The following is a 23,344-nucleotide window of genomic DNA, read 5'->3' as shown; positions in this document are numbered from 1 at the left end:
TCTTGATACATATTCCTATTGTTTATATAACTGAAGAAGGGTTTCGGATTATTTTTGTGCCAGTTAATGCAATGTTTTCTTCCTGTCTACACTTTGCCTGACATACTAATCTCTTTTCACTTTCGCCGTGCCTGGCTTCATGATAAAGTCTAATGTTTCGGGCGTGCTTTGTTCTTTCTTTAGCCTGCAAAGCTATTCTTCTCTCTTGCTGAGTGTTTAATTCTTCGCTATTATTCCAAGGTGGGCTTTTATTATGTTACTTCGCTTCTCACACTGGGACAAAAAGTGTTCTGCTGAGTGAGTAAATAGTCCTAAAGGTTTAGCCAGGCTTCTCACAAAGTTGCTACTGTTATTGTCACCTGTATTATTTGCTCTGGATTTCTACGAAAACTACCTCTTGAAATTTAGCACTTTTTCTTTATTTTCAGTCACCGTTGATTGAGCTCTGATATCTATCGCTATCACTGATCTATGAGAACGTTAAAGAACGTAAGGTGTTCTCCTACCGTGACATTACTGACTAGGCTATCTTGGGTCGCTATAACAAGGTCATGTATGTTATCTTTGTTGAGTTGGTTAAGAAACCATTTGGCTATTTCAGTAATTTTCTTCAAAAATTTGATCATTCTATGTGACTCGCCTTCTCCAGCCTGACAGTCACCCAGTCGATGTAATGGGAGATTAAAGTGTCCTAATATCAGGGGAGTCGCTGTTATTATGACTGCCTTAACTCTGTAAGCAGTGATCAAGGTAAAGTCTTTTCACATGTCGAGTAGAGTCATGCCGGTTGCATTCTTTTTTAAATTTTTTTTATTTGCCTCTCTACAAATGTAAAAAATTACAATTATTTATATATATATATATATATATATATATATATATATATATATATATATATATATATATATATATATATATATATGGTGAACGAAATCTGTATATATATATGAGGAATATTGCTCAACCTTTTCAAGCGCTCTTATCGTTGCTTATTTTCTGCTGCCCAGAGCAACGATGTCACACAAGAAAAGGGAAATAGAATGGAACCCTAGATTGTTAGATTGTCTTATTTTCTGCGTCTCCAAACTATGATGTCACACTGAAAAGGAAATTTATCTTTAAATATTTTTAGAGCCTACATTCCATTTTCCATTATAAACACGCCTCACTACCCTAAAGCGTGGAATGGTAATGTATAAGTACTTCTTTACATCACAAAACCTAAAAATAAACAGGAATTGTAAGTACAAGTAAATGATTGGATCCAGGCAACAATCGCTTTACGCTACAAGGGGCCGTCTGTATCAAGGTACAACCGTAGTTCACAAAGTTCAAGAAAACACTTTGAATCTTCCGACTTATAAGTTTTCATTTCAACGATTACTTGAACCATAATTTAATAATTCCACATGCCTTACACTGATTACAGAATCATATGGAGTAATTACCGTTGCGAAGAAAGTAACTTACCTTCTTGTATAATGAGTTTTGTTGGAATGCGGACAAATGTACAGAAAGGACCTTTTAACATCCATTTAAAAAATATGAAGACTCTGCATGCAAATTCTTCACTCACTTTACTGTCAATGAACAATGTTACATACACAAACAAAAGTAAGGGCGTATAAGCCCTCAAAAGAGCTTCGCATGATATATCATTACTCAAACACTTCCCTAAGAGGTAGAGATGCATTTTAAACACTGTAATGAGGTTAAAACGTTGTACATTTCCTAACATCTTCTTCGAGTGATTGCCCGGAGGCCTGTAGGTGACAGATATATTAAGACTGAATTTTGCAATGTTTACTCTCACGCAATAATGTTCAACTTAGTCTCTTGGTGTTCTGTCAGTGGGTTGCAAATAGTTTTTGATGTAAAGGGCGATGCCACCACCTCTACAGTTAACACAATCTTTTTTGAAGAGTGTAGCCATGTAGTAGTTCACTTTTATTGGCCTTCCTAATATCTACTGAAGAAATTACACCTTGTATCAAAGTGAACAGAGCTGCAAGGCCTAATGAAGGCTCTCCCCTGAGAGAATAACACCTGCACTTTATAGACTTGCATTGGCTGCCCATCAAGGTAACAAACAGTCAACAAAATATGTGTCTTGACGTACCAGGCAAAGCCACTTGGTAAACCTGGATATATGAGAAATTTAGAACAGGATTTTCATTGGACTCCGCCATGTCACTGAGACACAGTGCAGAACAGCACAGACTCCATGAGCCAAGGGTCAACCTGGAACTGGGTTTCAGAGCATTTGAGGAAAGAGTGCCCATGACTCCCACAATGAGTTACCCGGGATGTTAACCCATAGCGTGCAACGCTATATGTGATACAGAAGTGGCCCCAGTACATGAATGGGAGTAAATTTTTTCATTGGCTAAATCCTTCAAAATGACCCCAGTAACAAGGAAAATAGCTTCATTCCATTCACCGTCGCCCATAAGTGTCTGCAGATTACCTACCCACGCATGCCAGGGTTTCACTTACCAATGCCGCAGCCCACAAGGTGCTGTCCCATGCCTTTGGTATAGTTTTTATATATATATATATATATATATATATATATATATATATATATATATATATATATATATATATATATATATATATATATATATATATATATATATATATATATATATATATATATATATATATATATATATATATATATATATATATATATACAGTCCCTCAAATAATACGGGGTTAGGGACCCAGGACCTCTGCAATTATACTAAAATCGTATAAAATTAGTGCCTCTGAAATGCTCCTGATCACCTCCTACGGGATCTAGGTCCCATTGGCTCGGTTGTTACCAGCAGCCCAAGTTGCCAGGCATGCACTTTCTGCTGCTGTCACAGTACAATGTCTATATAATATGGAGGCGAATGTCGAAGTATTTTGAGTATATGGAGTCATTCTCTCCACAATTACTGTTTCAGATCTTTTTTCAAGTATGATTAGAGACAATAGAAACTGTGCTAGAGTAAGAGAGTGTGAGTGTATGACAAGGCTCGCTCGCGCTGTCCCTTGCAACAATAAACTATCCATCAATGAGGAGCGCTGCCTGGATGGTTCCGCTGCTGCCGCAGTAACACCACAGCAGAAAATGCATACCTGACAGCTTTACGGCCGGCAAGTACAAAGGAAGCTAGAGCCAGGCGGAACCCGGATTCACTTGGTATGCCAAAACGTACCTTCTCCTAAATCTGAATTTCCTTCTGCAAAGTGAAGAACTTTTCTGACTGTTTTGGGGTGCTTGTTTTGGCTTGTCTCTTGGGTCCCATGTTCATGTTATGTGGTAATGGAAGCGCAGCTCAGGTTATACACACACGGGACATTGAAAGGTTTCACTGTGGCAAAACAAGTGTTCCTAATGTTGTGCACACATGGATTAGAGAGATATCTTGGCATGATTGGGGATACAAGATTGGGGATATGCTGCGGTGGCAGTAAACGAGGGAAATTTAAAAATCCTAAAAACTCTTCTATACGTAGTTCCTATAAAACCCAAACATTACTATTGAAACCCGTACTAATAGACGACTGTATATATATATATATATATATATATATATATATATATATATATATATATATATATATATATATATATATATATATATATATATATATATATATATATATATATATATATATATATTGTAGTCGTACGTTATATATGTGTTGTATATAAGATGGTAACTAATGACATAATGTCATGTCAGTATATAGTAATAGTAGTTGGATTTAATGTAATAATGGTTTATGTATTATGATGGTACATGTTTGTAATAAGATAAGATATTAACTGTAATGGCAGAAAATGTATGTGAGGAGTTTGGTACGTGTGGTGGGGCCCATGGGGCGATAAACGCCTCAGAGTCCTGAGTCAGCAGTAGAGTCAGCGATAGACGCTGAACTCAGCATAATAAATCAGATAATTGGGAACAGTGATTGATGTCACGCCTGGCCCAAGGGTCACATACACGCCATAGCAAGCCTTGCCTCAAGCGAGGAGGACAGCTAAGGCGAGAAGAAGAGAGGCAGGAGCGTGAGTCTCTACCGTGGCGAGGAGACGAGAGACAAAGGGAGCGCAAGGCTCTTACGACGGATTACGAAGCTGTTATTAGACCCCTCAATAATTGTGAGTATTATAAGTTTGACGTTGTGTCATAGGATAAGGTGACATTTGGTGTATTTGATGTGGCTGCATTAACTGTATTGTGTTGATTGACACGTGCTGATGAGTTGTACTCTTTTCACTCAGGTTTACATATATTAAAAGCAAGTAAACAAGATGGGTCTTCTGATTTATATATATATATATATATATATATATATATATATATATATATATATATATATATATATATATATATATATATATATATATATATATATATATATATATATATATATATATATATATATATATATATATATATATATATATATATATATATATATATATATATATATATATATATATATATATATATATATATATATATATATATATATATATATATATTTGTTAGAGTGAGTGCTAAAAGTATGTACATCTATATATGAAGTGATGTCGCTCTCAAAATGTTTCAGGGGAGCATTTGAAGGTAACGAAGTTATGTGTATTTATTGTTTATGTTATAATGTTCTTTTAATGATAATCTATAATATATTGTGATGTAAAACACGGTAAAATAACATAGTAGTACCTGAATTACAATTATACTTTCATTTGCTTTAAAAATGCAACTAGTATGTCATGTGTTGTCTTCAGTGCTGAAGACAACCTTGAAATGATTTAGCTCACGTCGTGTACTTATCTTTGCAAAACAGTTGTTATCGTTGTTCAGATTTAGGCCATATATATATATATATATATATATATATATATATATATATATATATATATATATATATATATATATATATATATATATATATATATTCTGGGTCATTCCATGAATTGTCTTCTGCAGTTCTTAATACACACGCACAGTATGACACGAAGCGAATGGACAGTTGCTGGCATTACTTTGCGTTTTATTGATTAAGAAACGATCAACTAATAAGGTTTCACATTAAACACCTTTTATTCACTATGATGGCTTCTTATCATAAGCATGGGCACTGAAATATATAGTAAAATTGCTCAGTGACGATGATGAATGAAGAATGCCTTCATAGGGAGGGAGGGTTGCCATATCTGAACTATCAAAATTCCGGACGCCTCCACGAACACTCGACCACAGCCTAATGTTTGGCAGCGCTGCGATTAGCCTACCCGCCCGACCACCACCTCCATTTCAAAGCCATATTTTCTTATTTCCCCGCCTTCCTCGATTATTCTATGGCACTTATAAGCTGTGGACATGTTCCACTGATCACCTCCAAGCATTAGAAGTCTACATGAAGCTTTTGTCATCGTTATATTGACCAAGAAAGTCAATGATGTTTGGGATCGGCGGCAAAGAGTGAGGAGCTTGGAGTTACAAAACACGACTATTCTGAGGCTATTTATTCTTATTTTTCCATTTCCGACTATCCCTCGGTAGTTATAGGCTGTGGGCATCTTCCCTTGAGCACTATCATGCATTACAAGTCCACGGAAAGCTTTTGTTATCGTTATGTTGACCACGAAAGTCAAAGAGTGAGTCAGGGCTGAATAATAGGTATGGTGCGCGGGCGATGACGTCATCATCATACGAGAGTATAAATTAAATCAATTACGTCATCCTAGTTTAGGATATCTACTAATTATGCATGTCCTATATATTGTGCATATGTTAGATTTAGTGTTGTCAACAATGATCATGAAAAGATAATTTTACTTTCTGTTTGTCGATAGTTGGACTTCATTTGACTCTTTCCTTGCTGAACGAAAACACTTTGTGTCAAAATATTTCGACAAGTCTTCGTAAGACATCACTGAATATTTCTTTTCTATTTTTTTTCTAGCTTCTAAAATATATTTAGTTAAGTTATGATGAAGATGCAGGAAAATAATGGTACTCTTGAAAATATATAACGATACTTGGGTGATCGAAAATAAACGTACACGGCGACATCACTTCATATCGCGACTGTACAGCCGGTCGATATACATTGTTTTTCAGTGCAAAATCAAGTGTTTTTGTGTACGAAAATGGTTCCATAATTCGATACTTGGTAACTGTGATAGAATGTGTGTGTGACTGGCTCAAGGTCACTACTCGGCTGACCTCACAATGATTATAGAACGTTTTCACTTTGTTTCGGACTTGATTTCGTTCGTGTCACACGCCCAAATTCACTTTCCATGTGGGTCGACGTCACCCCTGGGGGCATATTGGCCTGGGAGAGGCTAGGCTGACTCACAAGTCGATGCTCTGACCCATATGAGCGTATAAATGCGCACGGGAGCGTCCTTTCAATTGCAATTAATTACCGTAATTTGCAAACGCGTCTGACGCGTCAACGGTATATGATTGCAAATCGCTTTTAACGCATGAGACGCGTCAACGGTGCTCTACGGGTTAAGAACAGTGGCAGTCTGGCAATCTTCAAGAAAGCGCTGAAGACTCACTTATTCACTAAATCCTACGACTTTACAAACGTGAGGATCAGGGTTGCAGTAAAGGAAATAATTGAAACATATTCTCCTATTTTTCAAAGAATTACTTCACATACACACATAGATCATCCACAGTCTTTTCTGATACTTTGATTTGAAGCTGCTGTCATTTTTCTTTGAGCAATTTCAGTGAGGACATGTCCAAAACATGACATGATCTGGTTAGACTGTTAGGAGACTAGACAGAGTTGTGGTGTGGTGCTGGCCATGGCTGGCTGGCTGGCTGGCTGCAGCTGGTCAGTCTTAGGACTGGCTCAAACAGCCAGCCAGGTTACTTGTCACAATGGAATATGATACAAGGTTACTCCAACATGTGTTTTAAACTAATGTAGACAATATTGAGGTTTACGTTCATTTAATTATTTTCATTTATGAAAAAATATAAAAAAATCAATCTAAATAAAAAAATCTGATTTTAATTTGAAAAATATTTTTTTTATTTAAAAAGAGGGTAAAGATTCGTATTAGGTCCATGCCAGTATCTCATAATCTACCTTATGAAACATCAGTATCTCTTCATATATCTTTTCTACAAACCTTCAACAGTCATGGAAACGCTTTGAAAATCCAATTCAAGGACTTTTTTTTTACTCTTGAAAATAGGGGATAATGTTTACGAAAGCGCGTCACCTCCTCTGCTGGCCGCGGCGACACTGCAGCCGCCGCAAAATAGCTCGCAGAGGGCTTAGGGTCGGGGAGCATATTTAAACTACTCCAACCGAACTTTACGACCTACTAACGGGGGGGCTGCGCCCCCCTCAACCCCCCCTTCTAACCAGGGGGGGCTACGCCCCCCCCTGGACCCCCCCTCATGTATATGTGACTTATTTGGGTAGGCGGTGGCCGAAGTGATAGCGTACTGGACCCACATTCGCCGCGTGATGGACGACGCGGGTTCGAATCCTCACGCTACCACTCGGATTTTTCAGTCACCGCCGAGTGGCTTAAAACTACCCACATGCTGTCCTGAAGACCACCCATCAACCCGGACTCTAGAGGAAGCCGTCCAAGCGAATCAAGAACGAGTTCCGGGGGGGCAGCATGAGCCAATGCAAGATGGCGCCACTATAAACACTCGCCTGCGCCAGAACGGGCTGGGCCGACCATCAGGCCCCACCTGGAAGAAGCCTTGGGCCGACCATCAGGCCCCACCGGGAAGATGCCTACCGGCGCAATAGGCAACAATGTAAAAAAAAAAAATAATAATAATTTCAGCGAGGAGGTATTTCTCGCAACACCCGCTGCAGTGTCGCCGCGGCCAGCAGAGGAGGCGACGCGCTTTCATAAACATTATCCCATATTTTCAAGAGTAAAAAAAAAGTCCTTGAATTGGATTTTCAAAGCGTTTCCATGACTGTTGAAGGTTTGTAGAAAAGATTATATATGAAGAGATACTGATGTTTCATAAGGTAGGTAATGAGATACTGGCACGGACCTAAAACGAATCTTAACCAAAAAGAGAATCAACAACCCTGGTGAGGACTGAGGACAACTTTAGGTGCTAATGTTACTGTTGTAATGTTGGCGGCCCTGTGGAGCGCTGCTGCGGCGGCGGACCGGGGCCTGAAACCTCATCACCAGTGAACGGAAACAGGTAAACTTGACACGGGTAAGCTTGGGTGTGATTCTGGAATATTACCAAGCTGTCACCTCACCCACAAAAAGCTTGAAACAGGTAAACTTGACATGGGTAAGCTTGGGTGTGATTCTGGAATATTACCAAGCTGTCACCTCACCCACAAAAAGCTTGAAACAGGTAAACTTGACATGGGTAAGCTTGGGTGTGATTCTGGAATATTACCAAGCTGTCACCTCACCCACAAAAAGCTTGAAACAGGTAAACTTGACATGGGTAAGCTTGGGTGTGATTCTGGAATATTACCAAGCTGTCACCTCAGCCACAAAAAAGCTTGAAACAGGTAAACTTGACATGGGTAAGCTTGGGTGTGATTCTGGAATATTACCAAGCTGTCACCTCAGCCACAAAAAAGCTTGAAACAGGTAAACTTGACATGGGTAAGCTTGGGTGTGATTCTGGAATATTACTGACCCATCACCTGAACCTCCCCAAAAAGCTTGTAATAGGTAAGCTTGAAATAGATAACCTTGTAATACGCACTGGATGGGCGTGGAGGCGTGGGGGCACCGGGTGGGCGTGGAGGCACTCGGTGGGCGTGGAGGCACTGTGTGGGCGTGGAGGCGTGGGGGCACTGTGTGGGCGTGGGGGCACTGGGTGGGCGTGGAGGCGTGGGGGCACTGGGTGGGCGTGGGGGCACTGTGTGGGCGTGGAGGCACTGTGTGGGCGTGGAGGCGTGGGGGCACTGTGTGGGCGTGGGGGCACTGGGTGGGCGTGGGCGGCGTGGCAGACTCCGCAGCTTTCCTCTGTTTACTTCTGTTGATCTTGATGTCACAGGAGTCCTGAGAAGGGAGGCTTTGGGTCTTTATAGAGTGGGATTGATAGAGGCCAGGGGCGTATACAGGGGGGGGCCCAGGGGCCCGGGCCCCCAGAAAATCTCGAGTGTATGCGGACAGTGGTACAGAACTGACTCGCTCATAATGTGCCGCAGCTATACTACGGAATGTGTCGTCGGCTGCAGGCACATGCAGGCGCGGATACGGGGGTGGGGAGCCAGATGACCCGGCCCCCAAAAAAGTATTAGGATAACTAAAATATTTGAAATACCCATGAACTGAGCAAACATATCTAAGATACCCTTACAAAGCTAGAGAGCTGCGGAGCGAAGCCGGCCGCCGCTAGACAGCTCTGGACGCTGTCCCCCAAATTTTAAAAAATTCCTCCTCTATGGTTCCTTGGGCTTTACTATGCGGAGGTGGACGGGATGCTCAGGCAAGATTTAATTTTTTTTTCGTTGTTGTCTGATGTAATTTTTCACTCTCCTGCAGGGCCAGGGCACAACGGGCACGTGCCCAGGGCCCCGCGCTCTTATGGGCCCCGCACTCATGAAACAATCTATATACTCGTACAGGGCCGTAGTACGCCGTACCCAGGGGGGGGGGGGGTCGGACGACCCCCCCCCCCATCTGCTAAAATGTCCACTTTCTGAGAGTCAAAACGGAAACTGGTACCTTTCTGTTGCATTTCTGGAGAACTCAGGATTTTCTTTATTTATTTTCAGTATTTAAGTTACGGAATCGTATACTGAATATTATAGAACAAGATTTAAAGGCCTAGGAAAAAATCTTTGTGACCTCATTCCTCGCATGCAAGCAGAAAGTAAATTTTAGTGCAGGCCTCTATCATCATTCGGCACTTCGAAGAGGAAATAAGGGAAGACTTCCTTGCCTGTGTGCACGCCCAAGACCTCACCGGTAAAGGTTTAGCCTGGCTCCTTTTGCGCACTGTTGAAGACCTCGGATTGGACATGGCCAAGTGCAGGGGACTTGGTTTCGATGGAGCAAGTGCCATGGTGGGAACTGAAGCGGACATGGAACAGTCACCCCTTTGGGCTGGTTTACACAGACACGCAGACATGCATGGACTGCCAGCAGGACATGGAAACTTCGTTGCTATAATTTTCCTTTATTCCTTCGATGTGGCTTTGGACAAAGAGTCCTCCATTTTAAGCGCCATACATGCCCCAGTCGTGCCGTGAAACTATGGGAAAAGTGATTTTGGGTTCAAAATGATATATCTTTACAACTACAGCTCCAACTCTTTCTATTATCATCCCTCCCTAGCCCCAACAAACCTGAGGACTTGTCAGACAAGCAGAGTTTAGGTGTGGGAGGCCTCAACAGGCGAGATTTGGGAAGAATTTCCAACAAATCTTTGTAAATTTCCCAAAACCAACATTATAACCTCCTAGCCGGGGCTCTTTGACGCCCATATTAAGTATCCTACATGTCATCGACGTCGCTAAATTAGAGACAAGGAAGGACCTACATTTTTCCTTCCCCTGTCATTATTAATGAATCTCAGGTGTCACAACTTGGTGTGAACATGGCCTAAGTATTCACCTGTAGGAATATATATATGTAAATGTGATTGGCCTCCTCTTTTCTGAGAATAATGAATGTGCGATCATGGGTGTCGGAGCGCTGCTGGAGGATGGCTTGGCGACGAGGAAAAGCTGCCGAACTTTATGTAATTTCTTATTTAATGAGGCAAATTTTGACATGGTCTTTGTCATCATAATAAAGAATGATGATCATGCTAACTCTATCAGTCGAAAAGAACCCCACATACACGAGCTTGAGTTAAGATAACAGAGGCATGTGGATGCCCGGGCTCAATTTTGCCCGAGGCTCAATTTTGCCCGTGACACGGGCACAGACTCGCCCCGTGCCGAGAAAGCACTGAGTGTCACCCACGCGTCACGCGAGGGGTCACGGCAGCTCTTCCCTGCGGGCACAGACTCGCCCCGTGCCGAGAAAGCACTGAGTGTCACCAATCGAGCCCAACACAAGGCACCAAGCGGCTCCAGCGTAGTCACCAATCACTAGTCACTCTCACACCTGTGGGTGCAGTCAAGTAAGCTTAGTGTTTGTTGCCTGGCGGCCAGTGTGTCGGCGAGTCTTCCTTTAACTCCCGTCGATTGTCTCCTCGCCCAAGGCGGCCTAGAAGGGCGGCGGCGGCGGCGGTGGCATGGACCCGCCCGCGCCCTTCTCCCGGCCCCCGAGGTCGGCACGTCAGCCGCAGACAGACCCGCTCATTGTGTACTGTCGCCGCGTTATGGCGGCTTGGGCAGGATAAATCAGAAGACCCGTCTTGTTTTACTCGCTTTTAATATGCGTGCGAGTGAGGTAAAAGAAAACAACTCATCAGCACGTGTCAATCAACACAACACAATTACTGCAGCCACGCCAAATACACCAAATGTCGCCTCGTCCTGTGAACCAACATCAAACTTGTAATGCTCACAATTATTGACGCGTCTAATAATACCCTCGTCATGCGCCGTACGAGCCTTGCGCTCACTCTCGTCTCCTGGCCACGGGTAGGAGCCTCACGCTCCAGACTCTCGTCTCCTGGCCACGGGTAGGAGCCTCACGCTCCAGACTCTCGTCTCCTGGCCACGGGTAGGAGCCTCACGCTCCAGACTCTCGTCTCCTGGCCACGGGTAGGAGCCTCACGCTCCAGCCTCTCGTCTCCTGGCCACGGGTAGGAGCCTCACGCTCCAGACTCTCGTCTCCTGGCCACGGGTAGGAGCCTCACGCTCCTGACTCTCGTCTCCTGGCCACGGGTAGGAGCCTCACGCTCCTGACTCTCGTCTCCAGGCCACGGGTAGGAGCCTCACGCTCCTGACTCTCGTCTCCAGGCCACGGGTAGGAGCCTCACGCTCCTGACTCTCGTCTCCTGGCCACGGGTCGGAGGCTCACGCCGCTGACTCTCGTCTCCTGGCCACGGGTAGGAGCCTCACGCTCCTGACTCTCGTCTCCTGGCCACGGGTAGGAGCCTCACGCTCCTGACTCTCGTCTCCTGGCCACGGGTAGGAGCCTCACGCTCCTGACTCTCGTCTCCTGGCCACGGGTAGGAGCCTCACGCTCCTGACTCTCGTCTCCTGGCCACGGGTAGGAGCCTCACGCTCCAGACTCTCGTCTCCTGGCCACGGGTAGGAGCCTCACGCTCCAGACTCTCGTCTCCTGGCCACGGGTAGGAGCCTCACGCTCCTGACTCTCGTCTCCTGGCCACGGGTAGGAGCCTCACGCTCCTGACTCTCGTCTCCTGGCCACGGGTAGGAGCCTCACGCTCCAGACTCTCGTCTCCAGGCCACGGGTAGGAGCCTCACGCTCCTGACTCTCGTCTCCAGGCCTAGCGTCTGTCCTCCTCGCCTGAAGCAAGCCTTGCCGGGGCACCGTACAAGGCATGACATCATTCACTGTTCTTGATTATCTGACGATTATGCTGAGTTCCGCGTCTACGCGCTGACTCAGGGACTCCGAGGCGCCCACCACACGTCCTCCTAACCCCTCGCATACATCTCCTGCCATTACCTAACGTTACCATCTTATCTGTCACCAGTACCATACAACACACCGTGGGCACCATCACACAGTCACCAGTACCATACAACACACCGTGGGCACCATCATAGTCACCAGTACCATACAACACACCGTGGGCACCATCACACAGTCACCAGTACCATACAACACACCGTGGGCACCATCATAGTCATTAGAGAGAGAGAGAGAGAGAGAGAGAGAGAGAGAGAGAGAGAGAGAGAGAGAGAGAGAGAGAGAGAGAGAGAGAGAGAGAGAGAGAGAGAGAGACTTATTCCTTGGTTCCAGCCCACTCTTTCACACCCCGAAGCAGGAGGGAGGGAGAGAGGGCCTCACTACTGAGTCTCACTATTGAGAAATTATTAAGAACAAACAAACAAGTGCTCAGCGTTTGAAGCTCATTTCCTTGATGTGTAATACAAGTGCCTGATGCTTTGACCAATGACTTTGATGATAAGAAATAATAAAGGAAATGATGTTGATAGTGATGCGGTTCTACTACTACTACTACTACTACTACTACTACTACTACTACTATAGCTACTACTACTACGACTACGACTACGACTACGGCTACTACTACTACTACTACTACTACTACTACTACTACTACTACTACTACTACTACTACTACTACTACTACTACTACTACTACTACTACTACTACTACTACTACTACTACTACCACTACTACTACTACTGCTACTACTACTACTACTACTGTGTGTTTCCCATGTGGTATTGGTGTGCTGGATATCCCTTCACTGGTAGCCTGGTAACTATACTCCATGTCTTTCTCTGCCTCTGTGGTGGATAGTGGAGTGTTTCCCATGTGGTTTTGGTGTGCTGGATATCCCTTCGCTGGTAGCCTGGTAACTATACTCCATGTCTTTCTCTGCCTCTGTGGTGGATAGTGGAGTGTTTCCCATGTGGTATTGATGTGCTGGATATCTCTTCACTGGTAGCCTGGTAACATACACTCCCAAGTCTTTCTCTGCCTCTGTGGTGGATAGTGGAGTGTTTCCCATGTGGTATTGATGTGCTGGATATCTCTTCACTGGTAGCCTGGTAACATACACTCCCAGGTCTTTCTCTGCCTCTGTGGTGGATAGGGGAGTGTTTCCTATGTGGTATTGATGTGCTGGATATCTCTTCACTGGTAGCCTGGTAACATACACTCCCAAGTCTTTCTCTGCCTCTGTGGTGGATAGTGGAGTGTTTCCCATGTGGTATTGATGTGCTGGATATCTCTTCACTGGTAGCCTGGTAACATACACTCCCGAGTCTTTCTCTGCCTCTGTGGTGGATAGTGGTGTGTTTCCCATGTGGTATTGATGTGCTGGATATCTCTTCACTGGTAGCCTGGTAACATACACTCCCAAGTCTTTCTCTGCCTCTGTGGTGGATAGTGGAGTGTTTCCTATGTGGTATTGGTGTGCTGGATATCCTTTCACTGGTTGCATGGTAACTATTCTCCATGTCTTTCTCTGCCTCTGTGGTGGATAGTGGAGTGTTTCCCATGTGGTATTGATGTGCTGGATATCTCTTCACTGGTAGCCTGGTAACATACACTCCCAAGTCTTTCTCTGCCTCTGTGGTGGATAGTGGAGTGTTTCCTATGTGGTACTGGTGTGCTGGATATCCTTTCACTGGTTGCATGGTAGCTATTCTCCATGTCTTTCTCTGCCTCTGTGGTGGATAGTGGTGTGTTTCCCATGTGTTATTGGTGTGCTGGATATCCCTTCACTGGTAGCCTGGTAATTATACTCCATGTCTTTCTCTGCCTCTGTGGTGGATAGTGGAGTGTTTCCCATGTGGTATTGGTGTGCTGGATGTCCCTCCCAAGGTGCAGGACTTTACATTTCTCTTCATTGAATTGTAGCAGCCACTTTTTGTTCCATTTCTGTAGCTTGGTGAAGTCTGACTGTAGGAAATCCGTAGACAATGGGTTAACTCACTTGCCATGGACACAGTACGCTAACTTTGCCAGCCTTCATTACCTGTCACAGTGAGTTTGGCTACAGAGTTATTTACAAGCCACCAGCTGGGGTGTAACCTCCTGCCCAAGTGCTGTGGCCTCAGCAACTTACACCGCTCTACACTAAGTCTATATACACCAAGTCAAGTCCTACGCAGCTTTGTGGGAGGAGACACGGCAGAGGCGTGGCTTATGCGTGACGTCACTGCTTGGAGCCAAACTAGAGAATGCAGAAACAGGGATTTAGAGAAAACGAAGAAAGGCGGACTAATTTAAATCAATCACTTCAACATGCCCTCCCTCACACCCCACACCGCCGATTGTAGGCATTGGAATTACAGTCACGCAATAGCACAATAAAAAGGTATATTTTTTCTTCAGTGGCTTGCCTGAACGCTCTGTGAAAGGAGGCGAGAATGCACATCCAGAGTGCACACACGGCCCCAACTTTAGTCACCCCTGAGCTGGCGGGTATTTTTTTGGGAGGGGCTTCAAGTGACGTCATCCCGCTGCTCCGCCCCCAAACCACCTCCTGCGCGTACCGGTCGCAGTTTTGAAGCAGAGTGACTTGACTTGGTATATATAGACTTAGGTTCTACAGAGGCCATAGTACAGGCACCAGGAAGATCAACGGCACCCTTGGGACTGTATCCCCCCTGCTTGTAACACTGTGAGCCTTGCCAGATACACTCATAACGGTCTCTCTCTCTCTCTCTCTCTCTCTCTCTCTCTCTCTCTCTCTCTCTCTCTCTCCTAGTTATAGTAATGTAGGATTTGAAACCTTGATGCAGTGCTTGAACTGTTTTATTCAGCTTGTACATCGTAATAAAATCTCCATTCTACATTTACAGTTTTATACTTGTAAGGGAGGCAAAGTTCGGCTTGCCCGGGCCCCAGCAGCCCCGGGCCGGCCCTGCCTGAGGCTGTGCATATCGAAGGCGCCAGGCAGCCCTGCCTTGAGTTGCCTGCTGAAAAAGAGGATGTTGCTGGTGTGTGTAAGATCGTACACTACCGCGCTGGAAGACTGTCCAGCAAAATAGGTGTCCCAGGCAACCGTTGAACCCAGAATCATGATGACTGTTCAGAAGGCTGGTCGGGTCATCATGGCGGTCTGCCGCAAGGAGTAGCTACTCCCTCGCCATGCATCCCAGTTGATGCCGGTGTTTCCCGCGTGTGTCCCCTCGTGCTGGAAGCCGTTCAGGTTGGATGTACCACATGCAACGTGCCACCACGGACCACCCCAGCTGAAGTGATCAGTCATTCAGTGTTCTCATCGTTCTGCGAAGGCTGCCTAAGGTGTCAGAAAGGTCAGCATAGGCTTCAGATCTACCCAGTTACGGAACTTGGTTTTAGCATTCGCAGACTTTTTCATTTGAAAGGCATTGCAAAGATCTTTTTTTTTTGTTGTTGTTGTTAATTACATCAGATCGTGACATTCATCTTCTTGGAAAGGATGATTTTATCACAAGTTCCTGCATGTACAGTCGGCTATAGAGAGTAGTGACACACTGTCCAGTAAGTTTCGTTCAGAAAGCGACATCTGGCAACCCTCCACGCGACATGAACATTATTACATCCTATCGAAATCGTACTGTTGTGGTGATCGGTGGTCACAGGTGCACTCTACATAATTTTAAGATAGATATTTATCAAAAGTGCCCGTCGCTAACGCTTAATAAATATTTTTTCTTTAGGCTGTCGCTACATTTTGACACGAGCTTTTAGTTTCGGTCAAATTTAGTCAAGAGCAACTCTAAGTTGTTTATCAAACTATGATACATTTAAAAATATACTGCACTTATTAGGGGAGATTGTTATGCCTTTTGACTTAAAAAATAAATCCCTGACAGCCGAGATCTTGTTCTTTATCAAAAAATTTATACGTAATAATGGGCTATAAACGTTCACATGATGGCGTCGTCGACCGCGGGCTTTTCCGCGCTCGCACTCAACACACACACACACACACACACACACACACACACACACACACACACACACACACACGTATTTATACTTAGATATTACGTAATCTTCACGGAGAAATGATTTTAGATTTTTGATGATCTGAATTGTCTTTGAGGCTTTATAGTGACGGGAATTAAGGCTGCGAGTTAAACAGACCCTCAAGCCTGTTTGCTGTTTGATGGTAAGGAGCATTAGTCACTGCCTGCCTCTGTGAAGGGCAGCATTGCACGCGGTATTTTCAAAGTTTAATAAGAAAAAGTGTTTCAGACTGTTCGTGATGTTTTACCTCGTCATCATCATCATCATGTAGAAGACATTCATTATCGCATTTCTAAATTGAATTCATGTAATCTGGTATATTTCTAACTACATTATATTATAATATAATATAATATTATACAATATTATAATTTCACGGTCACACACACACACACACAGTACACACTGATACGCGTCACTAACATCGCCAGTGAATGCGCCACCGTGGTATAGTTGCCAGATACCGCCACCAGGCTAAACATTTTCAAAACCGTGACACTACTCTCTAGCGTCGACTGTACATATGGGCAGATCTAGCAATACTGAGCCTTGGTTTTATTTCAGCCACACATAAATAACTAAATAACGAGACCTGCTGAAACTTTGGAAGCCAAGCCACTCATCCTTATAAAGCCCCGTTCACACTGTGCCGACTCTGGGCCACGACTACCCACGACTCTAGGGTACACGAGGTGAAAGGGTCGGGCATGTCTTGAAAGAGGTCTTTAGACTGTTGCCGAATGCTGCGCCGACGTCGTGACGGGAGTCTGGAGTCGTGAGGATTAGCGCAAAAAAGTATTCCATGCTAAACTTTCGCGACAAGAGTGGGCAAAAGTCTGGACCAACCGTCACTTCCGGTTGAGGTCTGAGGAAGGTCGGGGGAAGTCGTGACGACTGTCGTCAACAGTCTTGGCTTGTCTTGAGACAGTCGTGCCGACTGTCGGGGCCATTTTTCAAATTTTTACCGTTTCCTGTCGACACAGTCGTCTGTGCCGACTACTTAAGAATGATGAGGGACTGTCGTGACGACAGTCTTCGCCTAATGAAGGACGTTCGTGACGACTGTCGGCTCAGAAATATTGGCTAACACTGCCGCCATCAAGAAATTTTTATCTTTATTTTGCAATCACAAGCACAATAACAACTTCTGGGCATGGTTACGTTTCGCTGGCACAAACTTGGGAGCCGCACAGCACGCACGCACGCGCTCCTTTTGCCTCGATCTCTCTTGTGCTGAATGACACAATAGGGTTGCCACCCTGAGGTCAGAAAATGTGGAATGCAACATCTCACTCTCCTATACGGAATGGATCCATATTTAAAGGAATGGCTGGCAACCCTAAAATTTCTCGAGCATGCCATGAGTGACAGCCGCTGCTGGTGGAGGCAAGAGGGAGGGACGTTACGTCGCGTATTTTACACGTATTTTAGGACGAACCTTTGATACATTTTACGGGCTGGTTTTGTGATTAACCGAAAAATGCGCCCGCTACAATTTTAAGATACTGAATTTTATCAGCTTGACCATTCAGATAACAAAATACCGTACGGAACAAATGCCGCTCCGTATTGGTTCAAAACGGAACGATACATTTCATTCTCGAATACAGAGCGATTCCCTATTTTCGGGGATCATGTTTCTTAATGGTCCCCCAAGCGAGAAAAATGAGAAAAAATCACCCCTCACACAAACCATTTCATAATATATATCAAAGCATTTGTGATCAGATTATGTATCATCTATTTTGGGGGGTTTAAATCATGGCACAAATTTGGCCCGTCGCTGCTACACGGTAAAGCCACAAATTTGGCCCGTCGCTGCCACACGGTAAAGCCACAAATTTGGCCCGTCGCTGCTACACGGTAAAGCCACAAATTTGGCCCGTCGCTGCTACACGGTAAAGCCACAAATTTGGCCCGTCGCTGCTACACGGTAAAGCCACAAATTTGGCCCGTCGCTGCCACACGGTAAAGCCACAAATTTGGCCCGTCGCTGCTACCGGGTTAAGGAACGGCAAGGCTGCCGCCAAGACAGTCGCCAAGACAGTCGCGAAGACGGTCAGGAAGACCGTCGGCCAACTCCTTGGCAACTGTCGACCAGCTAGTCGGCCAACCAGTTGGCAGACAATCTGGAAGACTGTCGTTAAGACCGTCTGCGACTGTCGGCCAATCGGTCGGCAAATTCGTGGTTGTCGTAGACATGGCGCCATTTAAAAAATTGTCCGTTGAGACTCGTCTTGAGACTAGTTGGCAGCATGTCGCAGACATTCTGCCAACTAGTTGGCCGAATGTCCCAGACAGTCGGCAATCATGCTAGCCGACACCAAGACGCCAAAAAGTTCTTGGAGCGTGGGAGCCGACTTGTCAAATGCAGAAGTCGCTGGGTTGTCGTGGCCCAGAGTCGGCACGCTGTGAACGGGGCTTTAGACTGAGAACAAAACTTACGACACGGCACAGTTAGTGGAATATGAGTCGTTGTCAGCATCATGAGTGGAAAACCTGCCGCCAGATTGAGGGCCAAAAGAGTCCCCTGCGTCACCGCTGTACCTGGAATTCATTCATATATATATATATATATATATATATATATATATATATATATATATATATATATATATATATATATAGATATATATATATATATATATATATATATATATATATATATATATAGAGAGAGAGAGAGAGAGAGAGAGAGAGAGAGAGAGAGAGAGAGAGAGAGAGAGAGAGAGAGAGAGAGAGAGAGAGAGAGAGAGAGAGAGAGAGAGAGAGAGAGAGAGAGAGAGAGAGAGAGAGAGAGAGAGAGAGAGAGAGAGAGAGAGAGAGAGAGTCTGTGTACGCGTTGGCTTAGGTAATGAGTGGAGGAAGTAACATAATATTTTAGGCATTCCTGAAGAACTCGATATTTTGGGATCTCGACTGAATGGCTACAAAGGCGCGGGGGAGATGCGCTGCGTGTTTATGAACTATGGCTGTTATTAACTGAGTCACTCTGTGGCTTGCCTCCATTTATGACGAGAGATGAAAAAATATTTAAAGTAGGGCCTACAGAAAACATATTTTTTTCATATAAAACAGTGATTTTCGCAAAACAAACTAATCGCGGTTTCTTCTGGATATTCACATAGAATGTCCCCAACACAACACTTTTACCAGATCCCTGTTGGAAACTTTCTTCGGTGAAGAGATTTCTTACTTAGATCATCAACATTAAAACACTAGCTTATTTTTTATGTTAGACTCAAAAATCAATATATCAAAGAGAAAAATCATTTAACTTTGCCCAAAAAATGATTATTCACTGCCTCAAATTTGATATTCCATATTCGTTTGTGAGCATGCCATGGTATTGAAGGCACCCGGTGTTGTGTTATTTGGTGTCCCATCGTCAACAGCTGGCGCTTTTGTTTACAAACACTGGTCTCTCGTGAACTGTTCAGACCAGCAAGCGTAGCCCTGTACAGTCTCACAAAGCTTTTTAACACATTAAGACATACAGTACCACCATCCTCGCTGAACGACACTCTGTACATATAAATACAACTCGTACAGAGTGTCGTTCCAGAAACATCGGGGATGGTGGTACTGTATGTCTGATTCAGCCTTCCAGCAACTCTTAATTACGGCTAAAAAGCTTTGTGAGACTGTACAGGTTTGCTGGTCTGAACAGTTCACGAGAGACCAGTGATTGTAAACAGACGGCAAGGACGCCAAATAACACAACACGGTTCAGGGTTTCCAGTATTACCGTCCATAGGTACGTGTCAACGTGTGGTTTTCAGGTTTTGTAAGTTTTATAAAATACAAAGCATGAAAATTCTAACTCATCCATGTTTTTTTATTTGAAATATCAATATAGTATCGTTTTCGCCTATCGGACTTATCGCTAGCTAGTATCGGAAGTGTGGATTTATATCGGGTATCGGTTATCGGTTATCGCCTATATTTGTGTCTCCAGTTAACGAATATCGGTTATCACCGATAAGGTTTTCCATTATCAGTTATCGGTTATCGGGAATAAGGTTTTGTTATCGTGCCCAGCTATGACTACTACTACTACTACTACTACTACTACTACTACTACTACTACTACTACTACTACTACTACTACTACTACTACTACTACTACTACTACTATTACTACTATTACTATTACTATTACTACTACTACTACTACTACTACTACTACTATTATTACTATTACTACTACTACTACTACTACTACTACTACTACTACTACTACTACTACTACTACTACTACTACTACTACTACTACTACTACTACTACTACTATTACTACTACTACTACTACTACTACTACTACTACTACTACTACTACTACTACTACTACTACTACTACTACTACTACTACTATTATTATTACTACTACTACTACAATTACTAGCTGCTGCTGCTGCTATTACTACTACTACTACTACTACTACAAAAAATTTTTACAGCTAAGGAGACAGTTCAAGGGCGTAAAAAAAAAAAAAAAAAAAAAAAGCCCGCTACTCACTGCTCCCGAACAGAGGTCAAAGGAGTGTCCAAAACGAGAGGTCAATTTCGGGAGGAGAGGTGTCCTGATACCCTCCTCTTGAAAGAGTTCAAGTCGTAGGCAGGAGGAAATACAGATGAAGGAAGATTGTTCCAGAGTTTACCAGCGTGAGGGATGAAAGAGTGAAGATGCTGGTTAACTCTTGCATAAGGGGTTTGGACAGTATAGGGATGAGCATGAGTAGAAAGTCGAGTGCAGCGGGGCCGCGGGAGGGGGGGAGGCATGCAGTTAGCAAGTTCAGAAGAGGAGTCAGCGTGGAAATATCGATTGAAGATAGAAAGAGAGGCAACATGGCGGCGGAATTTGAGAGGTAGAAGACTATCAGTAGGAGGAGGAGAGCTGATGAGACGAAGAGCCTTCGACTCTACTCTGTCAAGGAGAGCTGTGTGAGTGGACCCCCCCACACACGAGATGCATACTCCATACTACTACTACTACTACTACTACTGCTACTACTACTACTACTACTACTACTACTACTACTACTACTACTACTACTACTACTACTACTACTACTACTATTGCTACTACTACCACTACTATCACTACTGCTACTACTACTACTACTACTACTACTACTACTACTACTACTACTACTACCACCGCTACTACTACTACTACTACTACTTCCACCACCACTACCACCACCACCACCACTACTACTACTACTACTACTACTACTACCACCACTGCCACCACTACTACTACTACTACTACTACTACTACTACTACTACTACTACTGCTACTACTGCTACTACTACTAGAACTACAAGCTCTCCCATAAGATCTAGTCTCACCTTGCAACACTGAGGCGGTAATCGGTGCTTGGAGGGCCGACGTAGAAGAAGCCGTACTTTGCATACCGTCGAACGTCGTCCCAATCTGCCATGTCGATGCGCAGTTCCTGAAGGGCCGCCGATGTCAGTTCGTGCAGGAGGTCCAGGCCCAGCCAGAACTCCCCCTCGAGATGGCCGAAGCCCAATTGATATTCTACAAAGCTGCGGTTGAATTCTTCCCGGACGGTGAGGTTGGTGCGTCTCTGAAACACCGTCCAGCCTCCCCCGTCAGTCGATTGGTCGCAGTACACCGCCGCGCGGCGTTGGGGCTGTCCAGGGAAGGGGTACACGTGGCGCAGGCCCTTGCCGCTGTCCCCGCCGTCCAGCAGGTCCTTGCAGTGACGCGGGCGGTTGTCGTAGTGACTCACGACTTGACGCACCTCCTGCAGCAGCTCCCTCGCCTCCTGCATGGTCAAGCAAAGGGTTGTTGGTCTGTTACTGCGAGTTGGTCGTTTATGGATCCCAGCTGTGTACATATCCTTTCTCGTGAATATATAGACTACTGCTATTACCACTACTACTGCTACTACTACTACTACTACTACTACTACTGCTACTACTACTACTACTACTACTACTACTACTGCTACAACTACTACTACTACTACTACTACTACTACTACTACTACTACTACTACTACAACTACTACTACTACTACTGCTACTACTACTACTACTACTACTACTATTACTACTACTACTACTACTACTACTACTACTACTACTACTACTACTGCTGCTATTACCACTACTACTACTACTAATAATAATAATAATAATAATAATAATAATAATAATAATAATAATAATAATGGAAGCAGAAAGCAACAGTCGCTAATGCCATTGTTTTATATGTGATTTTGCTGCGTGTCTTGCTGGGGTCTGGGTCGTCATATTTGGTGGGTTTACTCTACATTACTTGACTGGATTAAGTTACGTTACTTCGTGGTCAGGTCACATTACTTGGTGGTGTGTAGTTCCACCACACGAAGGGAGCTGTAGGCTATTTCTTTGCGGAATAAACCATTACCTGCACCAGCGGGGTCGGCGGCGTTGGGCGCTGCACGGAGGCGGGCGCACAGGTGTCCAGGGCCTCGGCCACACACGCCTCGCTGAAGCCCGTGGCGATGAGGAGGCTGGACACTACGGATTTACCAAGAAGCACATTGCTCGTGTCGCCATCTGCAACAGGGGCGGGAGTGCTGGCTGGCTCCACCGCGGCCACGACCACGGCCGCGGCGCTCAACAACACCAGAACCGTCATCTGATCTTCTGGCAAGTGAGGTATTTCTCCAAGACTTATCTGGCGGGCAGCAGGTCGAGATGGATGCCTTGCGGGGCCAGAGCTCTGAATTGTGCAGGCCAGCAG

At 44.4% G+C, this 23,344-nt stretch overlaps 2 protein-coding genes across 2 annotated transcripts in view; both read right to left on the bottom strand.

The window, feature by feature from the left end:
• The window catches only part of LOC127006412 (uncharacterized), a 24,754-nt gene extending 9,109 nt beyond the window's left edge, over window positions 1-15,645 (bottom strand). The window contains exons 1-6 of the mRNA XM_050876367.1: window positions 15,486-15,645; window positions 12,259-12,276; window positions 12,095-12,112; window positions 12,013-12,030; window positions 11,685-11,784; window positions 8,751-9,070 (exon numbers count right to left, since the gene is read on the bottom strand). Of these exons, the coding sequence (XP_050732324.1) occupies window positions 8,751-9,070; window positions 11,685-11,784; window positions 12,013-12,030; window positions 12,095-12,112; window positions 12,259-12,276; window positions 15,486-15,645 (634 nt within the window). The remainder of the gene's footprint in view (window positions 1-8,750; window positions 9,071-11,684; window positions 11,785-12,012; window positions 12,031-12,094; window positions 12,113-12,258; window positions 12,277-15,485) is intronic.
• Window positions 15,362-23,344, bottom strand: LOC127006066 (ryncolin-2-like). The gene is made up of 3 exons (XM_050875550.1): window positions 23,006-23,344; window positions 21,937-22,379; window positions 15,362-15,817 (listed from the first exon to the last, which is right to left on the bottom strand). The coding sequence occupies exons 1-3, from the start codon at window positions 23,237-23,239 to the stop codon at window positions 15,655-15,657; spliced, it is 840 nt and encodes a 279-aa protein (XP_050731507.1). The 5' UTR covers window positions 23,240-23,344; the 3' UTR covers window positions 15,362-15,654.

This window comes from Eriocheir sinensis, chromosome 32 (genome assembly GCF_024679095.1).
Source record: "Eriocheir sinensis breed Jianghai 21 chromosome 32, ASM2467909v1, whole genome shotgun sequence".
NCBI lineage: Eukaryota > Metazoa > Arthropoda > Malacostraca > Decapoda > Varunidae > Eriocheir > Eriocheir sinensis.
This window is presented reverse-complemented; position numbering and strand designations above follow the sequence as displayed.

Excerpts from the sequence above, each read along its gene's own strand:
- LOC127006066 (XM_050875550.1), bottom strand. The coding sequence starts at position 23,239 with ATGACGGTTCTGGTGTTGTTGAGCGCCGCGGCCGTGGTCGTGGCCGCG. Across the intron at positions 22,380-23,005 it reads CGCCGACCCCGCTGGTGCAG|GAGGCGAGGGAGCTGCTGCA; the intron begins GTAATGGTTTAT and ends TTGACCATGCAG. Across the intron at positions 15,818-21,936 it reads TACCGCCTCAGTGTTGCAAG|CTGGGGTGGTCCGTGGTGGC; the intron begins GTGAGACTAGAT and ends TGATCACTTCAG.